Here is a 17,722-nt window from a genome sequence, read left to right on the forward strand (position 1 = left end):
CATTTGCCGAAAAGACCATTCTTTCCACACTGGGTTGTCTCAGCATCTTTGTGGAAAATCAGCTCATCAGAAATATGAGGGCTTATTCTCAATTCTCTTCTATTTGACCTATGTCAATCCTGACGCCCGCACCAAACTGTCTTGATTACCATAACTTTGTAGTAACTGAATAAGCTTTAAATAATACATATTAAGGGCTGGCTAGTGGGTAAGAAGATGGAAAAGAGCCCGCAGCTCTGAAGAGCGCATGCGGAAGTGGTGGGCGTCCTCTGATCTGCCTCCAAAGGTCTGAGGGTGGCCCTCTTCGCTCGACCGCGGGTGTCTGCCTGCGTTCTCCTGGTGCGGCCCTCAAGCTCCAGGCTTTCACCGCAAGGACCACTGGGGAGCTAAAGCCGCCAAAGAACGCTCCACCCTGGCCTCCCACCCGACTCCCGCTGGGAGGTGGAGCCCCTTAATGGCACGCTTTCTCCCTCCCTCCCATTCCTGGAGGCTCTAGCGCGCAGAGGCAGCAGGAAAATCCACAAGTGGAAAAGAGTCTGCGACCTATGCAAATCACAAGCTAATGATATGCTAATCGTGTCGCGGAGCCGGCATCTCAAGCCCCGCCCGGCTACTGGAAGGTCCAGGCCACTCGGAGCACTGGGCCAGGCTGAGGTTGGAGGTGCAGGACCCAGTCACGCCCAGCCACGCCCCCCCCACCACGAGGCCCCGCCTCCTTCCCCACTGGACGGGGACTCGGAGGTGGACCCGCCCACCGGCGCCCTGTGCCCGCCCCTCGAGGGCGCGGTTCTCCGCCTGTCGGCGTCCTGCCTCCTCCATCGCCCGCTGGCGGGGCCGCAGGAAGCCGGGCGCGGCGGGAGTGGAGCCGCTTTTCTGCCGGGCCGCGCGAGTCGGTGAGCGGGCCCCCCGGGACCCCCCTCCCCCGCACTGTCCCAAAGGTGCCCTCCCGCCGAGGTCCTCGTCAGCGCCGTCGCAGACCCGCCTCGCCGTGGGCGTCCCGGGCCCCTTCCCGCTTGTGACGGGCTCTGGGTTGAGGATCCAGGAAAGTCTTGTCCCATTCCTGAGCTGCCCCAGCCTGGGATGGCTGGGGACCCCCATGCCTGAGGGGTCTCTCCCAAGCCGTTCCCATCCTCCAGGGCCTAGGGGGCTGGGGGAGGCACCGGCACCGGCACCGGCACCGCGCAAGGCCTGGCCTGAAATCACGCGGGCGCTGCCTGGGCGTCCCAGACGCCCCACCCAGAGGAGATCCGTCCTGGGGAGGGTGGGAAAGCAGAATGGAAACGAGAGCCAGGACGGCAGGGACGGGGCCAGGCTGGGAAGAGCTCATGAAGTCCCTGTGGCCTACCTATCCCATCCCCCACCCAGGCTGAGGTCAGCCGGCCCCTGAATGTGGGGGAACCTTTGGAGGCAGAGAGAGGAGGAGGGTGACCTGCCCCAGTTCGAGGAGATCTGGAACGCCCTGTTCCTTCCATAGCCCCTGCCAAGTGCAGAGGTTTGAAGACTTGTCAGTCCCAACCTCAAGCTGGTTCTGGCAGCTCTTCTGTCCAGAGGAAGCCCTGCCACTGCCACCCTGTGTCCTGGGCCCTGCCTCATATGGGGTCTGGGGAGGGAGGGATCTTCAGGGACTGCTCTGGGGCTGGTGGTTCTTCCTTTAACCCTCACCGTGGGAAAGGAGCCATCCCCTCCGCTCAGCACACCAAGACCCTGCAAGAGAGCTTTGGCTCACTCCTGTGACCATGCCTGCAAGCTTAGCGGGGCAGAGAGGGGATTCTGAGGGCCTAGGGAGGGCTCTGGCATCAGATGGGAAGCCCTAAAAACAAACCAAGGTGTGTGTGCAATGTGTGAAGGACAAGAAATGCTATTTGAATTTGTGCCCTGCCCATAAACCCAGCTCCCTGCCACTTGGGCGCGAAGGTAGCCTCACTCTGGGCTGGGGTTCCGGAGGGCTGAGGTGGGCAGCTCCTGTGAAAAGCTGCTCACTTCCAGTCCCAGGAAGTGAGAGTGAAGTGTCTCTAGCCGCATTTCTTTCTTTGCCTCAACCACAAGCCAGGCAGTGATCATGATTCATGGTGCCCAGTACAAAGGAAAGACCACTTCCCTGCTGGGACAGAATTGGAGCCAAAGCACCCAGCCCCATCTCTGCTCTGCTCTGCTTGACTCTCCTGGAATGGACCTGTCGGCCAGGAAGCCAGGTCACCCCTGGTCCTGGCCTTGCCTGCCTCCCAGGGAACACAGGTGGGTCACTCACATTGATACTATCTTTCGTGCTCACCCAAGGCTGGGTGGGGGTGTGTGAAGAGGTCCCTGCTCATAGCGTGCGGGGTGGGGGAAGGAGGGTCGACAACGATAAACAAGGGAATAATCCACTCCAATGTGGTGTGAAAAGTACTATTTAGGAGAGAAATAGGGGTACCTGGGTGGCTCAGTAGGCTAAGCCTCTGACTTTAGCTCAGGTCCTGATCTCACAGTTTGTGAGTCTGAGCTCTGAATCAGGCTCTGTGCTGATAGTGCAGAGACTGCTTTGGATTCTCTCTCTCCCTGTCTCTGACTCCCCCCTCTCTCACTTGCTCTCTCTAAAAAATGAATAAAATGAAACATTTTTTTATATTTAAATTTTTTTGTTTATTTTTGAGAGAGAGATCGTGAGTGGGGGAAGGGCAGAGAAAGAGGGAGACACAGAATCTGAAACCGGCTCCAGACTCTGAGCTATCAGCACAGGGCCCAATGCAGGGCTCGAACTCACTAACCGGGAGATTGTGACCTGAACTGAAACCAAGAGTCAGATGCATAACCGACTGAGCCACCCAGGTGCCCCCAAAATAAAACACTTTTTCAAAAAAGGGAAACAGGGGCACCTGGGTGGCTCAGTCAGTTAAACATCAACTTTGGCTCAGGTCATGGTCTCACTGCTCATGGGTTCTAGCCCCGCATTGGGCTCTGCTGACAGCTCAAGAGCCTGGAGCCTGCTTTGGGTTCTGTGTCTCCCTCCCTCTCTGCACCTCCCCACCTCAAAAATAAATAAAACATTTAAAAAAAAAAAAAGGAGAGAAATAGAGGAAGAAGGCCTAGCCCAGCCTGGGGTGGGGGCCAGGGGAGCTTCCCAGGAGTGCTGTCAGGACTGAATCTTGAAGGACCAACAGGATTCTCTCTGGCTAGGATTTTGGAATGTCCACAGCTTAGTTCTTGAGGAGGGCCCAGTTTATTGGACGAAGGGGCTGGAGGACCAAAGGGACCAAAAAGCTGTGACCTAGGAGTCACTGGGGGTATGGAAGAGGACGCCCCCTTGTGGCAGGCAGAGTTTACAAGGGAACTCCCAGAGGGAGGCCAGGGGTCCTCAGACCTGGGAGGCAGGGCTCCCAGCCGGCAAAGAAAGAGCAAAGGTGCTTGGGGTTTCCTGGGCTCTGACTGTCCCTGGAGACCTGGAGGAAGGAGAAACTGGGAAGAGTCAGCCCCATTGAAAGATTCAGAGTAAAGGTCAGAATCCTGGACAAAGTCCCCAAAGGGCTGCCCAGAGAAGTGGCTGCTGAGAAGGGTACTATAGAAACTTCTCTGTAGAGGGGCAGGACAAGCAGGAACAAGAAAGGACCAGAACTGGGAAATGGGGAGGGGCTGGGCTGAGATCCAGCCTCCAGCACCCCCTCCCCCACACGTCTCCCCTGTCACCCACCTCCTCCCTGCCACCTTGGGGTCAGTGACAGTGTGCTACTCTGAAGGGAACCGGCAGGGTCCCAGGGCTCGGATGGGACAGGAGTAGAGCAGTGGGGACGGAAAGGGCAGGAGGAGGTGAAGGTTGTGGAGGAAGCCTGGGCGTCCTGGGAAGAAGAGGGGAGAGCAGCGGGTCCGGGAAGGCTGGGCAGGGGCGGGGGGGGGGGGGTACAAACTGTGGCGAGGGTGTGGAGGGGACATTTGGGCCAGCACAGACAGGATCAGGTGGCGCTGGTGGCCTTTCCATTTGCTGTGGATACAGAAATCCTAGAAGGGACTGTGTCTGAGGTTTGCCCGAGCCCGGAACTGGGCCAGGAGGATTGGGGCTGAGGGATCTCTAGGGATCACATGCAGGAGCCAGGATGGCAGGACGCCAGCGCTTACAGCATACGCACGCACACTCTCACTCACCCTGAGGTTGGGCTGAATGGGCCACTTACTTTGGCAGGGCTCCTGGGGGTCCTCTGGGGAGGGAGCAGACTTGGTGTCCAGAGAAGAGAGAGATTGGAGCATGTGAAGGAGGCAGTTTAGGGCGGTTCCCATAGGTGCTATTTTAAAGCACCTGAGCCTGGGGCAGAAGGTGCGGAGCGCTCGGCATGTTGGGAAGATGGGGTTGCATATTTCTGATAGTTTCCTGAGTTTCCATGGATCTTCCCAGGACCTGGGGCTAAAAGGAAGAGAACTGTGGGAACCGGAGCTCAGGGGATCCATTGGCTTCACTGGGGTGAAGGCTGCCAGAGCCCAGAGCTCTGAGTGCGGGTGAGGTCTGAAGGCCACGGGGAACCAGGAAGCAGGAGGAGAGCCCAGAGAGAGGGGACTGGAAAAGCACTCTGCATTTGAGGAGGGGGCCTTGGGGCTTTGAGGTCTGGTTACGGCAGCTTCTGTGATGGGAGGGCGGCCCGGATGGGCGGTGTCGGTGGGGGGGGGGGGCGGGGCGGGGAAGGCGAGAAACTGAGATAAGACTGAGCCAGATATGGGGGTGGTACGGTTTCATCTGCATGGTGTGTGACCCCATGTGCATGTGGTGTGCCTGTATATTTGTGTAGCATTTGTTTATCTCTGGGCTTGTCTGCATGTGTCCGTGTAGGTGTGTATTTGTACATGTGATGTCTGCATGTGTGACTGTGTGTGTGTCTGTGTCTCTAGATTTTTCTGTGTGAGCGTGTATCGGTGTAAGTGTGTCTGCACATACGTCTGTGTACCTGTGTGGTTCTGTGTGTTTCTGTCTATGCTGTGTGTGTGTGTGTGTGTGTGTGTGTGTGTGTGTGTATGTGTGTGTCCGTGAAAATGTATCTTGGCATATGCCCGTGTGTGGCTGTGTATGTATCTGCATGTTTGGGGGTGGGTGGAGGGCTTGCTCAGAGAAGCCCTGGCAGGTGGTGGGTCATTATCCAGCATCACTGTAGAACTTGACTCTGTCATGGGCTCCCTGTGAAAGGAGTAAGTGCCAAGGGCCTTTGGATGAGACCTGAGCCTTTTCCCGAAAGCTGCTGGTTTGGTGCCCTTGGAGGACTATTCTGTGTGTGCTCCTTTGACTACACACAGCACCGGCTCACCCACCTAGGCAGTCTCAACAGCAATGACGGTAGAGCCGGCAGCGTTGTGAAAGTCTGTGTTTGTGTGCAGGAAGCCTGCTTATGGATGTTTGAAAATACATCTGTGTGTGCCTGCGGGGGCATTGGGACTAGGCTGGCTCTAGAGGTCTGTTCCATTCTACAAGCGACTACTGAGTGCTTGCTGTGTGCGGGAGGGGACCCCAAGACTGGGCCAGGAAGTACCACCCGCTGACCACCAAACGATGTAAGTCTAGGAAGAGTTCCACCCACCTGCCCTGTTGCATTGTTGGCTCACCTACCCGCCTCTCCTGACAGGCTGGCTCTGGGAAGTGGGTGAAAGGAAATGCCAAGGCCAGCGTGTTTGCCTCTGGCCACCTCCTAGGGGGCGGTACACTTGGTGATACCTAGTGCTGGGGCAAGAGGAAGGAATGGTTTCAGCCACCCAGGGAAAGTGGCAGGTGAACACGGGGAGGGTCGGCAGCTCCATTCTGTCCCCTCCACAGGTGGCCCAGGCAGTGGCAGCCGTGACAGTGAGGCGGTGACAGCAGAATTTGTGGCAAAGGATGCCCCAGGTCCTGGAGCGTGCAGAGGGCTGCTGGGCCTGGGTAGTGCTGCTGGCCTCCCTGGTGACCCAGGGCCTCACCCTGGGCTTCCCCACATGCACTGGCATCTTCTTCACTGAACTGCAGCATGAGTTCCAGGCCAGCAACAGTGAGACCTCCTGGTTCCCCTCCATCCTGACAGCCATGCTCCACGCTGGGGGTGAGCAGCCTGGGGAGGGCCCAAGGGAGGGTTGAGAAAGAGCAGGGGGTGAGAGAGGAAGCCACAGTCTCCCTGGCCTCCTGGATCCCTCTCTCTGCGACCACAGGCTTTGTCTCATGGGGTGAATTCCTGAGATGTCACCTGATTTCAGCAGGGCCAGCCCCCCTGGCTGGAATCCCGTAGGTCTGGGCTGGGCAGGTCTGAGCTAGGCTGGGCTGGGGAGGGGGAGAGGGCTAGAGGCACCTGGGATACAAAGCCAATCCTCTCAGTGGCTGGGGGATCAATGCGGACTGTAGGAATGTCAGGCACTCAGCAGACTTGAGGAAGAGACACTTGAGTGATCTCTCTGAACCTGTTGCTTCCTCTGCAATATAGAGGTAATGCCCAGCACCCTACCCACCTCCTACATGGGATCATAGGGAAGATCACATGACTCCCCGGAAAGTAGTATTTGGAGGCCCTCGTTAGAGTCTTCAGTATGGGAAAGGGGGCTTGAGGTACACACCAGGTGCAAGATCGGGGCAGGGCAAGAGCCCCATCTCTCACCCTGAGGCAGAAGGGCTGGGGAGGTGGCCAGGAAGGCAGTGCCCCACCTCATTTCCTGTTTGGCTCCTCCAGGAATGTGACCCTCTCACCTTGTGAAGGGGGAAGGCCAGGGCTGCCTGCGAGGCTCTCTACAATAGACTTGGGCTCAGGGGCCTGCCCCTGGCTCCTGAGAGCTCTATCACGGAGACTCCATAGACAGTGACCTCCTCCCGGTGTCAGGGTGGGGGCCGGTCAACTGCAGCCAGATCTCCCAGTCCTCAGGACTCTCCCCATGGGTGTGCTTGCTTGCCTCAGGTGACCCCATCTCCCTACCAACCTCCTGCCACTCCCTCCACCTGGTACCAGCAGCCTCCTTGTTATTCCAGGTCCTCCCTTCCAATTGGGCAGGAGGTCAGACTGCGATAGATGCCCTCACTGAGGTGATCCCTGCACCTGCCGCCCCAGGGCATGGGCTCGGGGCCCTGGGAAAGGCTGGGACTGGCCCAGACCGCATGACCTTTTCACCTACAAGGCTGGAGCAGAAGTGGGAACTTCAGGCAGTTCCTTCCATGCTTCCAGAGAGGGGTCTGCGTCAGGTACTGGGAAACCGGCACCCAGTGGGGACCCCCACTTCTCCACCAGCTTTAGACTTACCGCCCCCTGGCAGGCACACCAGCCCCTCAGTCGGCCTGGGATTCCTGTCTGTCTCACATACATACACCTTTAGCCCATACTCATTCAGAGTATTGTAGACATTTTAAACTTGAATGTGTCCTTGATCCCAGGCACTCCCTGCCCCACCCATCTTAGAGATGAAGAAAACAAGCAAGCACAGAGTATAGGGCATGCTCAGGGTAGCAGAGTGGGTTTGGGGAGCAGTGCCCCTGCAGAGGAAACCCCCTGCCTCCCGGCACCCTCAGCTGGCACAGGTCCTAGCCCTACCCCGAACTCCATGACTCAGGACTTTTCCAAAGTCAGGCCAGAATTTGGGGTGGGGAAGATGGCAGAAGTGTGGGACAGCAGTCATGTTCACTGCAGAGGCCTGCCTCTCTATAGCGGCCTCTACTTGATTATCTCTGAGTATGGGCCACTCACTTCCTCTGTCACTCCCATACTCATACTGGCTCACAACCCCCTCTACCCCAGAGGCACACATGCGCACGCACACACACACTTCCCTTGTCCCTTTGGCTGCGCTCTGGGAGAGTAACTCTGGAGAAACTCCATTATGTGTCCTTGAGGGCAGGGCACCTGGTGAATGAGGCCCTGCCAGGTGAGAAGAAGCAGCCAGCCAGGACTGGCTGCTTTCTGCCCTGGCTCTGGAGTCGTGAGAAAGCAGCTCAGGATGGGGGTGGGGTGGAAGAGAACAGGCCCTTCTCCACCAGAAGCCAAACATCTGAGTGCAAGACTTTGTGTTGGCTGGATGTGATGGGGGTAGGGGGAGAGGGCACCCCACCCAGTTTTCTCCAGGGTCCCAGGCTGCCCACCCTGGACGTGATGGAGCATAGTGGGAGGACTGTGGCCAGTCCTCTTGAGAATGGGAGGTAGGCAAGGGCCTGAACACTCGTGGGACCTCCCCTCGCAGCTGGTCAGATGTCATCCAGTGTGACCTCCTGTAGGGGAGGAAACTGAGGCACTGAGAGGGATTGCGTTTGCCCCAGCCCAGAGCCAGCCTGTGGCAGGGTGGCAATCAAAATCTAGGCTTACAGGCCTCAGGGCTGTGCCCTTTAAGCTGCCACACTAGTTCCTGCTGGAAGCACCTCCCGACCCCCCTGTCTGCCTCCCTGCAGATCTCCTCACTCAGCTGCCACCTGCTGGCTGCCTCCTCACCCCTGCCCTTCCCTGCTCCTCCTCACAGGACCCCTATGCAGCATCCTGGTGGGACGCTTTGGCTGCAGAGTGACGGTGATGCTGGGGGGCGCACTGGCCAGCCTCGGCATGGTGGCCAGCTCCTTCTGCCACACCCTTAGCCAGCTCTACCTCACGGCAGGATTCATCACAGGTGACTGTATTCCCATTTCTAGAATTTCTGGGTGCCTCCAAAAAAGTGCCAGACGTAAGTGCAGGCAGTGTGCCTTATCTTCTGGGGCTGCTTCTAGTCACACGAGGGAGAAGGACAACGAACAGATAAATAAAGAAGGATTGTTGCTGATCATGACAAGCACCTGAGAAGACAGGACAGCTGATATGATCGTGTCCTGGCTCAGGATGGGGGTGGGCAGAGATTCAACAAGCGAAGAGGTAAAATATCTAGAACACCCCATGCAGAAGGTAAAGCAAGGGCGGGAGAGGTTACTACTTTCAACAGGGCAGTGAGGGAAAGCCTTGCAGAGAAGGGGACATTTGGGCAGAGAACTAATGGGGAGGTGAGGGAATCTGCAACCAGGCCCTTGGGGAAAGAGCATTCCAACAGCAAGGGCAAAGGCCCAGAAGCGCCCAGCAGGCAGTGAGGTGGCCAGTAGGGTAGAAGCACACGAGTAAGGGGGTCAAAAGGTGGGGTGGCGGCTGGATGGGGGGTTCAGTAACATCATCCAACTGCCATTTGTAGAGCACCACTCTGGCTCCTGTATTGAGCACTGGGGGGGGGGGGGGGTGGGGGGGGTGGGGGGTGGTGCGGTGCACCAGGTTGGAGCAGGAGAACAGGTACAGACAGGAAGTGGCTATACCTTCAACCAGGGCAATGTGATGGAGACGATAAGTGGTCAGGTTCAGGACTGCAGGTGAGGTGCAGAAAAGAATTGGCACCTCTGCAATTGGCGGGACTCGAACCCACAAACTGTGAGATCATGACCTGAGCCGAAGTCGGACGCTTAACCGACTCAGCCACCCAGGCACCCTGAGCATCCAATTCTTGATTTCAGCTCAGATTAGGATTCCAGGGTCGTGGACTCCTGGTCCAAGCTTCTAGGACCCAAGAAGGGTGACACCAAGGTTTTTGCCCCAAACCACCAGAAGGATGAAGTAGCCTTTAACTACAATGGGGAAACTAGGGGAGGAGCAGGTTTGTGGGCGCTTGGGAAGCTCAGGTGTGGACACATCCAATCTGAGCTGCAATAGGCAGTTAGGGATCAAGACATGGCTGGCATTCAGGTCTTGAGGCGAAGTATCATCCTGCTCTCCCTGAGGGAACAAGGGTGGGTGGCTGAGGAGGCCTGAACGCTGAGTCCCAGGACCCTGCAGTGCCCAGCATTCTGGGTGGGAAGAAGTGACAGAGGCAGGAAGAGACACAGGAGAGCAGGATTTCTCATGAAAGCAAGCAAAGAAAGTGCACGGGGTTGTGGCGGGAGTGAAGGCTGCTGTGGATCAGATGGAGGGGACCAGCCTTGATCTTTGGATTTGGCAATATGGAGGTTGGTGACGTTGATAAGAGCAATTCTGGAGCAGAGGTGAGAGTGAAAGTCTGATTGGAATAGATTCAAAAGAGACTAGGAAGACAGGAATTGGAGACAGCCAAGATAAACAGTATTTCCAGGAAGTTACAGTGAAGGGGAATGGAGAAATGGGCCAGTATCCAGAAGAGGCTGGGGTCAAGAGAGGGGTTTTTTTTTTTGTTTTGCTTTGCTTTGTTTTGCCTTTTTTTTTTTTTTTTCTAGAGAGTGAGAGAGAACGTGCGCACACATGAATAGGGGAGGGGTAGAGGAAGAGAGAGAGAGAGAGAGAGAGATTGAATCTCAAGCAGGGTCCATGCTCAGTGCAGAGCCCAGAACAGGCTGGATCTCATGACCTGAGCTGAAATCAAGAGTTGGACACTCAAGGGACTGAGCCACCCGGGCGCCCTTTCCTCCCCGCCTTTTTTAGATTGTGTTGTTTGTTCGTTTGTTTGAGAGAGAGAGAGGGAGAGAGAGACGCACTCACACACAGAGGAAGAGACAGAATCTTAAGTAGGCTCCACACTCATCACAGAGCCCGATGCAGGGCTCGATTCCACGACCCTGGAATCCTAATCTGAGCTGAAATCAAGAATTGGATGCTCGGGGTGCCTGGGTGGCTGAGTCGGTTAAGCGTCCGACTTCGGCTCAGGTCGTGATCTCACAGTTTGTGGGTTCGAGTCCCGCGTCGGGCTCCGTGTTCACAGCTTGGAGCCTGGAGCCTGCTTTGGATTCTGTGTCTGCCTCTCTCTCTCTGCCCCTCCCCCACTCACACTCTGTCTCTCTCTCAAAAACAAATAAACATTAACAAAAATTTTAAAAATAAAAAAAAATTGGATGCTCAAAGGGGCTCCTGGGTGGCTCAGTTAGTTAAGCATCAAACTTCAGCTCAGGTCATGATCTCGCAGTCCATGAGTTCAAGCCCCACGTCGGGCTGTGTGCTGACAGCTCAGAGCCTGGAGCCTGCTTCCAATTCTGTGTCTCCCTCTCTCTCTGCCCCTCCCTCACTTGCACTCTATCTCTCTCTGTGTCTCAAAAATAAACATTAAAAAAAAAAAAAAAGAATTGGATGCTCAACAGATTGAGCCATCCAGGTGCCCTATGTTTGGTTTTTTTTTTTTTAAGTTTATTTATTTTGAGAGAAAGGATAGAAAGCACATGTTTGCACAAGTGGGGGAGGGGCAGAGAGAGAGAGGGAGAGACAATCCCAAGCAGGCTTTAAGCCATCAGTGCAGTGCCAGATGCTGGGTTCAATCTCACGAACAGTGAGATCATGACCTGAGCCGAAAGCAAGAGTCGGACGCTTAACCGACTGAGCCACCCAGGCGCCCCACCCCCCATTTTTTGCTTTTTTAAACTGCTTTATTAACTTCACAATATATAATGAGTATCGTTCCATGCAATAGAGTAAAACTCCCCTGCTGACAGAATCTTACTGACTGGGTCAAAATATAACATTAAAAGTGTGCCTGGCTGGCTGTCGGTAGAGCATGTGACTCTTGATCTCAGAGTCGTGAGTTCAAGCCCCATGTTGGGCATGGAGCCTACTTAAAACAAAAGCAAAACCCACATTCAGTTAGAAGCTGGTTGGGGCACCTGGCTGGCTCAGTTGGTTAAGTGTCCGACTTCAGCTCAGGTCGAGTTCTGTTTGTGAGTTTGAGCCCCACATTGGTCTCTCTGCTGTCAGCATGGAGCCCACTTTGGATATTCTGTCTCCCTCTCTCTGCCCCTTACCTGCTCCCTCTCTCTTTCAAGAATAGGGGTGCCTGGGTGGCTCAGTCGGTTAAGCATCAACTTCAGCTCAGGTCATGATCTCACAGTTTGTGGGTTCAAGCCCCGTGCCAGGCTCTGTGCTGACAGCTCAGAGCCTGCTTTGGATTCTGTGTCTCCCTCTCTCTCTTTGCCCCTCCTTCGCTTGTGCTCTGTCTCTCTTTCTCAAAAATAAATAAACGTTAAAAATTTAAAAAAAAAATAAATAAATAAACATTAAAAAAAAAAAGCTGATAACAGGAGCCCCACAAGAAACAGGTAACACCAAAAGGTTTACAATCAAGGTACATCGTGAACATGTAAGTTTAGGAAGCAGGTGTGTCTTCTTATGGACTTGAGGGAAAACATCAGGATTCAAGGCATAAGGCAAAACTCATCATGATGGTCACAGTGAGGAGGGTCAGTGCTAACTGCTTGCAGGCCATAAGTGAGTTGCTTTTCCCTCTGATGTCTCACTTCCTCCTCAATCCTTCTCAAATTCTCTTCTCTTACCCTTGCCCGTGGCTCTCCAAGCCTCTGACTCCTGTCTCACCTATACTGCAGGATAGAATGGCCTATGATTTACTCTAGGCTCATGATACTCACCAGCTTCCAAAGGGAGGGCTGGGGACCCTCAGGGCCACCAGGAGCAGGTACTGAGAAGGGAGTGATGGCAGGGTTTCTGTTTCGGTTTGGTTTTAATGGGAGAAATAACGATAAAGGAGAATGATCTGGCAAAGAGGAGAAAACGGTTGGTGCAGGAGAGGGAAATTGCTGGAGGGATACAACAAGATGCAGGCGTAAGTGGAGGATTGGTCTCAGCTGGCAGTCTGGACCGTCCAGTGTCACAAGTGGGAGGCAGGTGGTCAGTTGGGAGTGAGGATGGGGAACGGGTGGGGATGCATGGAGAAGGACTGGTGATCTTCCAGAAGGGCATCGCAGGTGGCCCGAGGGCCGTGGTCATGGTGTAGTTGTGAGCTTTCCCTCTAACATGTTCAGCTGTGCAGGGCAGATGTGGATTGGGTCGCGGGTGGCATCTGAACCGAGCCAGGAGAGGGAGGTCTAAGGGAAGCGTACCCTAGGCAGTGGGAACGGCACCGGCAAATGTCCAGAGGCGAGGGGCAGCTTGGTGTCCAGAGGAAGAGAAAGAAGCTGATGTCGCTCAATCATGGTGAGTGACAGGGACAATGGCCTGAGATGATCAGGGCCAGACTTGTGCAGAGCCTTCCAGGGCATAGTAAATTCTGTGGCATTTTTTTTTTTCTAGATGTGATGGGAAGTCTTTGGAAGGCTAAGCGGGGAAGGAACTTACCCCAATTTAGTTTTGTTTTTTTTTTTAATGTTTATTTACTCTTTTTTGAGAGAGAGACAGAGCATGAGTGGGTGAGGGGCAGAGAGGGAGACAGAATCTGAACCAGGCTCCAGGCTCTGAGCTATCAGCACAGAGCCTGATGCAGGGCTTGAACTCATGAACTATGAGATCATGGCCTGAGCCGAAGTCGGACGCTCAACCGACTGAGCCACTGGGTGCCCCTCAATTTAGGTCTTTAAAGATCACTCTGGTGCTGTGCCAAGGGGAACAGGTGTGACCCCGGCAGTCCTGGGAAGGCAGATCTGAGGGCAGGGGTGGGACGCGTCTAAGGAGGTGGTGAGGCAGGCTGCTTCCATCTTAAATCCATCCCTGGGGACCTGGACGTGGGTCTGGGCTAGAGCGGAAGGAGGGCAGACATGGGACACGACCCCATGACCCCGCTCTGAATGCTGGTGGGAGGCCCCCCCAATGCCCTTGAGCTGGTCTCTCTCCCCTGCAGGCCTGGGCATGTGCTTCAGCTTCCAGTCGAGCATCACGGTGCTGGGCTTCTACTTCTCCCGCCACCGGGCACTGGCCAACGCACTGGCTTCAGTGGGCGTCTCCCTGGGCATCACTCTCTGGCCACTGCTCTCCCGCTACCTCCTGGAGAACCTGGGCTGGAGAGGCACTTTCCTCATCTTCGGCGGGGTCCTTCTCCACTGCTGCGTCTGCGGGGCCATCCTGAGGCCTGTGGCCACCAGCACGGCCCCTGAGACCAAAGAAGGCCCCCCTCCACCTTCCAAGACATCTGCACCTGGCTGCCTGGCAGCGTGCGGTGCGGCCATCCGGCGCCACCTGGCCTTCGACATCCTGCGGCACAACGCGGGCTACCGAGTGTTCACGCTGGGCGTTATGTGGATGATCCTGGGCTTCCCGCTGCCTCACGTCTTCCTGGTGCCATACGCCACGCGGCATGGGGTGGACGAGCACAAGGCGGCCCTGCTCATCTCCATCATTGGCTTCAGCAACATCTTCCTACGGCCCGTGGCTGGGCTGCTGGCAGGCCGGCGGGACTTTGCTGGCCACCGGAAGTACCTGTTCAGCCTGGCAGCCCTGCTCAATGGCCTCACCAACCTGGTGTGTGCAGCGTCGGCGGACTTCCGGGTGTTGGTGGTCTACTGCTTGGTGTACAGCGTGTCCATGAGTGGCATTGGTGCCCTCCTCTTCCAGGTGCTCATGGACATTGTGCCCATGGATCGGTTCTCCAGCGCCCTGGGCCTCTTCACCATCCTGGAGAGCATCTCCATCCTTACCTCCCCGCCACTGGCTGGTGAGGCCCCGGGAGGGAGGGAGGGAGGGAGGGCGGGCGGCCAGGCGTACGTGAGCGGGACCTGGGTGGCGGGATATGGAGACAGGGAGGAGAGGAACAGTCTGGACAGATTCGGGTGCCATCCAGCATCTCCAGGGCTAGGAACCTGGAATCCGATTTTTCCCAAACACCTTAGGGGCCTGGCCGCAGACTGTTCCCCAGCTGGCACCCAGGGTGTAAATAGTTAAAAATAAGGATTTTCGTACCAGCTGTACTGGAGCCCTTCCCCTTCTTCTCTGTGCCTCTGTCTTCTTATCAGTAAAGTGGGGGCGATAAGAGAATCTACCTTGTAGGCTTGTGAGGATCACCGTTACATAGCAAAGAGCTTACCAGAAAGCCTGGCACGTAATAAGTGCCACGCACGCACATGTTTCCTGTTATTAACATCCTGGCTCTCCCACTTCCTGCCTGTGGGACCCAGGCACGTCATTTTCCTTCTCTGAGCCACAGTGTCATCTACAGAATGCAGACAAGAACACCTGCCCTCGCCACCGATCAGCCGGTGCCAGGCATTGGTGGGCACGGCTGAATACGGAGGCCTAGTCCCCACCTCTCAGGGCTGACTTTCTGGTGGGAGAGTCCGGAATTAAAGCAGAGAGACATGATTTGCTCAGCACAGTGATTTGTGCCGGGAGGGAAACAAACCGATGTGGGAGCAGAGACCCCCATGAGCAGACTTGCCAGGCAGCTGAGAGTGTGACATTCAAAGTGACAGCGAAGGTATGTGAAGCCCTTGCTGCTGGGGGACAGTCAGTACATGGCAGGGGTTAGTACTGTAGTGCAGTGATGATGGGGACTCTTCCCAAGTGTGGCACTGAAGTCCCAGTTTCCGAGGGAGTTCTACAAGCCAACAAGTGGAGACAGCTTACCCAGGAGGAAGTACAGGAGGGCCCGGGCGTGGCTGGGCAGATATCCCAGACTGCTAGCTTCCTGCTACCAAGGGTAAGGGAGACAGGCCCTTAGGTGCTTTTCTGGCCCAGAGGTTCTTCCTGCCCCTGGGAGAGCAGGTTTCCTGTTTCCTCTCGTTTCATTCAACAGATCTCTATTGAGTGCCTTCTAGATGCCAGCCACAATAGCTGATACTGGGGATACGGCAGAGCCAAAAATCAAATCCCTGCTCTCTGAGAGCACACGAGTTAGTGGGAAGGAGGCCTGGCATCCCTGGGACGGTGGCCTAATTTGCTCTCTGTCCCCCAGGGCTCCTCCTCGACACCACCAACAACTTTAGCTACGTTTTCTACATGTCAAGCTTCTTCCTCATATCAGCTGCCCTCTTCATGGGTGGCAGCTTCTGTGTCCTGCAGAAGAAGGAGAGGCAAGGCAGGCCGGCCGAGGCCGAAGGAGCCGTCACAGAAGTTGCCTCAGAGCGAGGCCTCACAGTGGAGGACCCACGTGGTTCCGAGAAGCAGCTGTACACCGAGATCACATATGTGACCAGCGTCTGAGCCCTGGGATCGTGTGTGCGACCAGCGGCTGAACCCCAGGGTCTTGTGTGTGACCGGTGGCTGAGCCCTGAGGTCAGTGAGTGACCACTGCCTCAGCCTAGGGATGTGATGTCCAGCTGCCAGAGGCTGGGGTGAAGGGCTCACCAGGAAGCCTGAACCAAAAGCCATCCAGGCTCTGTACGTTGGGACTCAGCCAGGAGCTGGGACCTTGGAGGCTGGCCTCCAAAGACTCAGGGTTCCTTCCAACCAGCAGAATCCAGGAGCGGGTCCTCCTGACTTTTCCCCTTGGGTACCGGAGTGAGTCTAAACCCTCCTCGGCTCAGCTGGCTGCCCAGTATTGCTGTTGCAACTCAGCACACTAGACCCTCCAGTCTAGCTCAATGTCTCTGATGTGATCTCTTTGTCCTTCTCCGGCCTCCAGACAGTTCCAAAGACCCCACCCCACCTCTGAGGCCCTCCTGCCCCATTTCTTCTCAAGTGCCCCAGCCTTTGCCTTAGGGCTGCCCACAGCACAGGTTGCTGGGCCTCATGCTTACTGGAACCTTGGGAAGAAGAACCTCGTGTGAGAATGAGTTATGGCCGGTGATGGTGGAGGGCCAGGCTGAGGGGTTGGCCTGGACGCAGGCTACGGACAGATGAAATGTTGGGTAGAAGAGCCATCCTGGCGTCCGAGCCAAGAACTGGAGGGGAGCCCTTCCTTGGCTTGAGTCCTAGAATCAGTGTGAGGAGTCCCTGCACACTGAGCAGGGCCTGCTCTAGGGTCTCCCTCCCTCCCTTGCCCTCCCCTCCCCCTGCCCCCCAATCTTAGCCATGAACATTAGTGCTGGGGTAGATGGAAACCTGACATTTGACTGAGCAGGGTGGGGAAGGATTGCTAGGCAGAGCCCAAGGACCTCTGTGAAGACAGGGCTGCTTTTGCAACAGAAGCCCTTTTACTCCTCCCTCCTGTCCTGCTCTCTTTACTGTGTCACAGGTGTCCACCCTGCTCCCTGTTGGCCTGTGCCTGTGACATGGAGGTCAGTGCTCCCCACATGCATACTCTTTTTGCTGGTACCGTGGTCATCACTTGGGGGCTAGCTGTCATCAGCCCAAACTTGTCCCAGCAGGATACCAACTGAGGCAATGGAAAAAGAGTTTGTTTGAATTACACACAAAAATGTTCCTGCCGCAGGTTATAAACCTGGTGAACTAACGAAACCGAAACCGGAAAACAGGCGTAAGTCCTGCCCCTCCCCCTTCAGTTCTCGCTGCTCAGCAGGGGTCCGCTCTGACCCAAGTCCTTGTTTGTTGATTCAGGCTCAACCAGGCTCCAACAAGAAAGCCTTATCGGGAAAATAAATTTTATTTTCGTGACCTGACTTCAGCCTTCCTTCTTTTCCTGCCCAGCTGGCGTGAGTAAGCATCCTTGGGGATGTTCAGTTTTTTCCAGGACCCTGCCATGAGTGCCCCCTTATGGTCAAGGAAAGTAGTGCAGAGGTGAAGCGAAGGGCTGTGGGCTGTCATAATTTGCTGTGTAATTTTGGGTACCATCACTGGGCCTTAAAAAAAGGAGGGGGCGCCTGGGTGGCTCAGTCAGTTAAGCGGCCGACTTCGGCTCAGGTCATGATTTTGCAGTCCATGAGTTCGAGCCCCGCGTCGGACTCTGTGCTGACAGCTCAGCCTGGAGCCTGTTTCAGATTCTGTGCCTCCCTCTCTCTGACCCTCCCCCATTCATGCTCTGTCTCTCTCTGTCTCAAAAAAAATAAATAAATAAACGTTAAAAAAAAATTAAAAAAAAAAAAAAAAAAAAAAGGAGGAGGTTGGCCTGGATGAACTGGATGAATCAGAGTCTCTTCTTGTTTGAAAAATCTGATCCTGAAGACCCCCATTGCCTTCCTGCTCCTCACCCAGTCCTGTGCTTGGCCACCATCTACAGCCTGTGGACCGAAGGGGAAATGCTTGGACACATTTTA

At 55.6% G+C, this 17,722-nt stretch overlaps 1 protein-coding gene across 5 annotated transcripts; it reads left to right on the forward strand.

The window, feature by feature from the left end:
- Positions 1 to 775: 775 nt before the first annotated feature.
- SLC16A5 (solute carrier family 16 member 5) lies at positions 776 to 17,128 on the forward strand. 5 transcript variants are annotated; one of them, XM_060645426.2, is made up of 6 exons: positions 2,124 to 2,235; positions 5,332 to 5,505; positions 5,765 to 6,023; positions 8,407 to 8,550; positions 13,477 to 14,286; positions 15,523 to 17,128. In XM_060645426.2, exons 3-6 carry the CDS (start codon positions 5,825 to 5,827, stop codon positions 15,768 to 15,770), a joined length of 1,401 nt encoding a protein of 466 aa, XP_060501409.1. In that variant the 5' UTR covers positions 2,124 to 2,235; positions 5,332 to 5,505; positions 5,765 to 5,824; the 3' UTR covers positions 15,771 to 17,128. The 5 variants fall into 5 exon arrangements, with proteins under 5 accessions (XP_060501411.1, XP_060501412.1, XP_081647235.1 ...); XM_060645428.2 differs by lacking the exons at positions 5,332 to 5,505; positions 5,765 to 6,023 and adding an exon at positions 776 to 893 and having other exon boundaries at positions 2,051 to 2,235; XM_081791109.1 differs by lacking the exons at positions 5,332 to 5,505; positions 5,765 to 6,023 and adding an exon at positions 784 to 889 and having other exon boundaries at positions 2,051 to 2,235.
- Positions 17,129 to 17,722: the final 594 nt, after the last annotated feature.

Source organism: Panthera onca, chromosome E1, assembly GCF_046562875.1.
Source record: "Panthera onca isolate mPanOnc1 chromosome E1, mPanOnc1 haplotype 2, whole genome shotgun sequence".
Taxonomy (NCBI): domain Eukaryota; kingdom Metazoa; phylum Chordata; class Mammalia; order Carnivora; family Felidae; genus Panthera; species Panthera onca.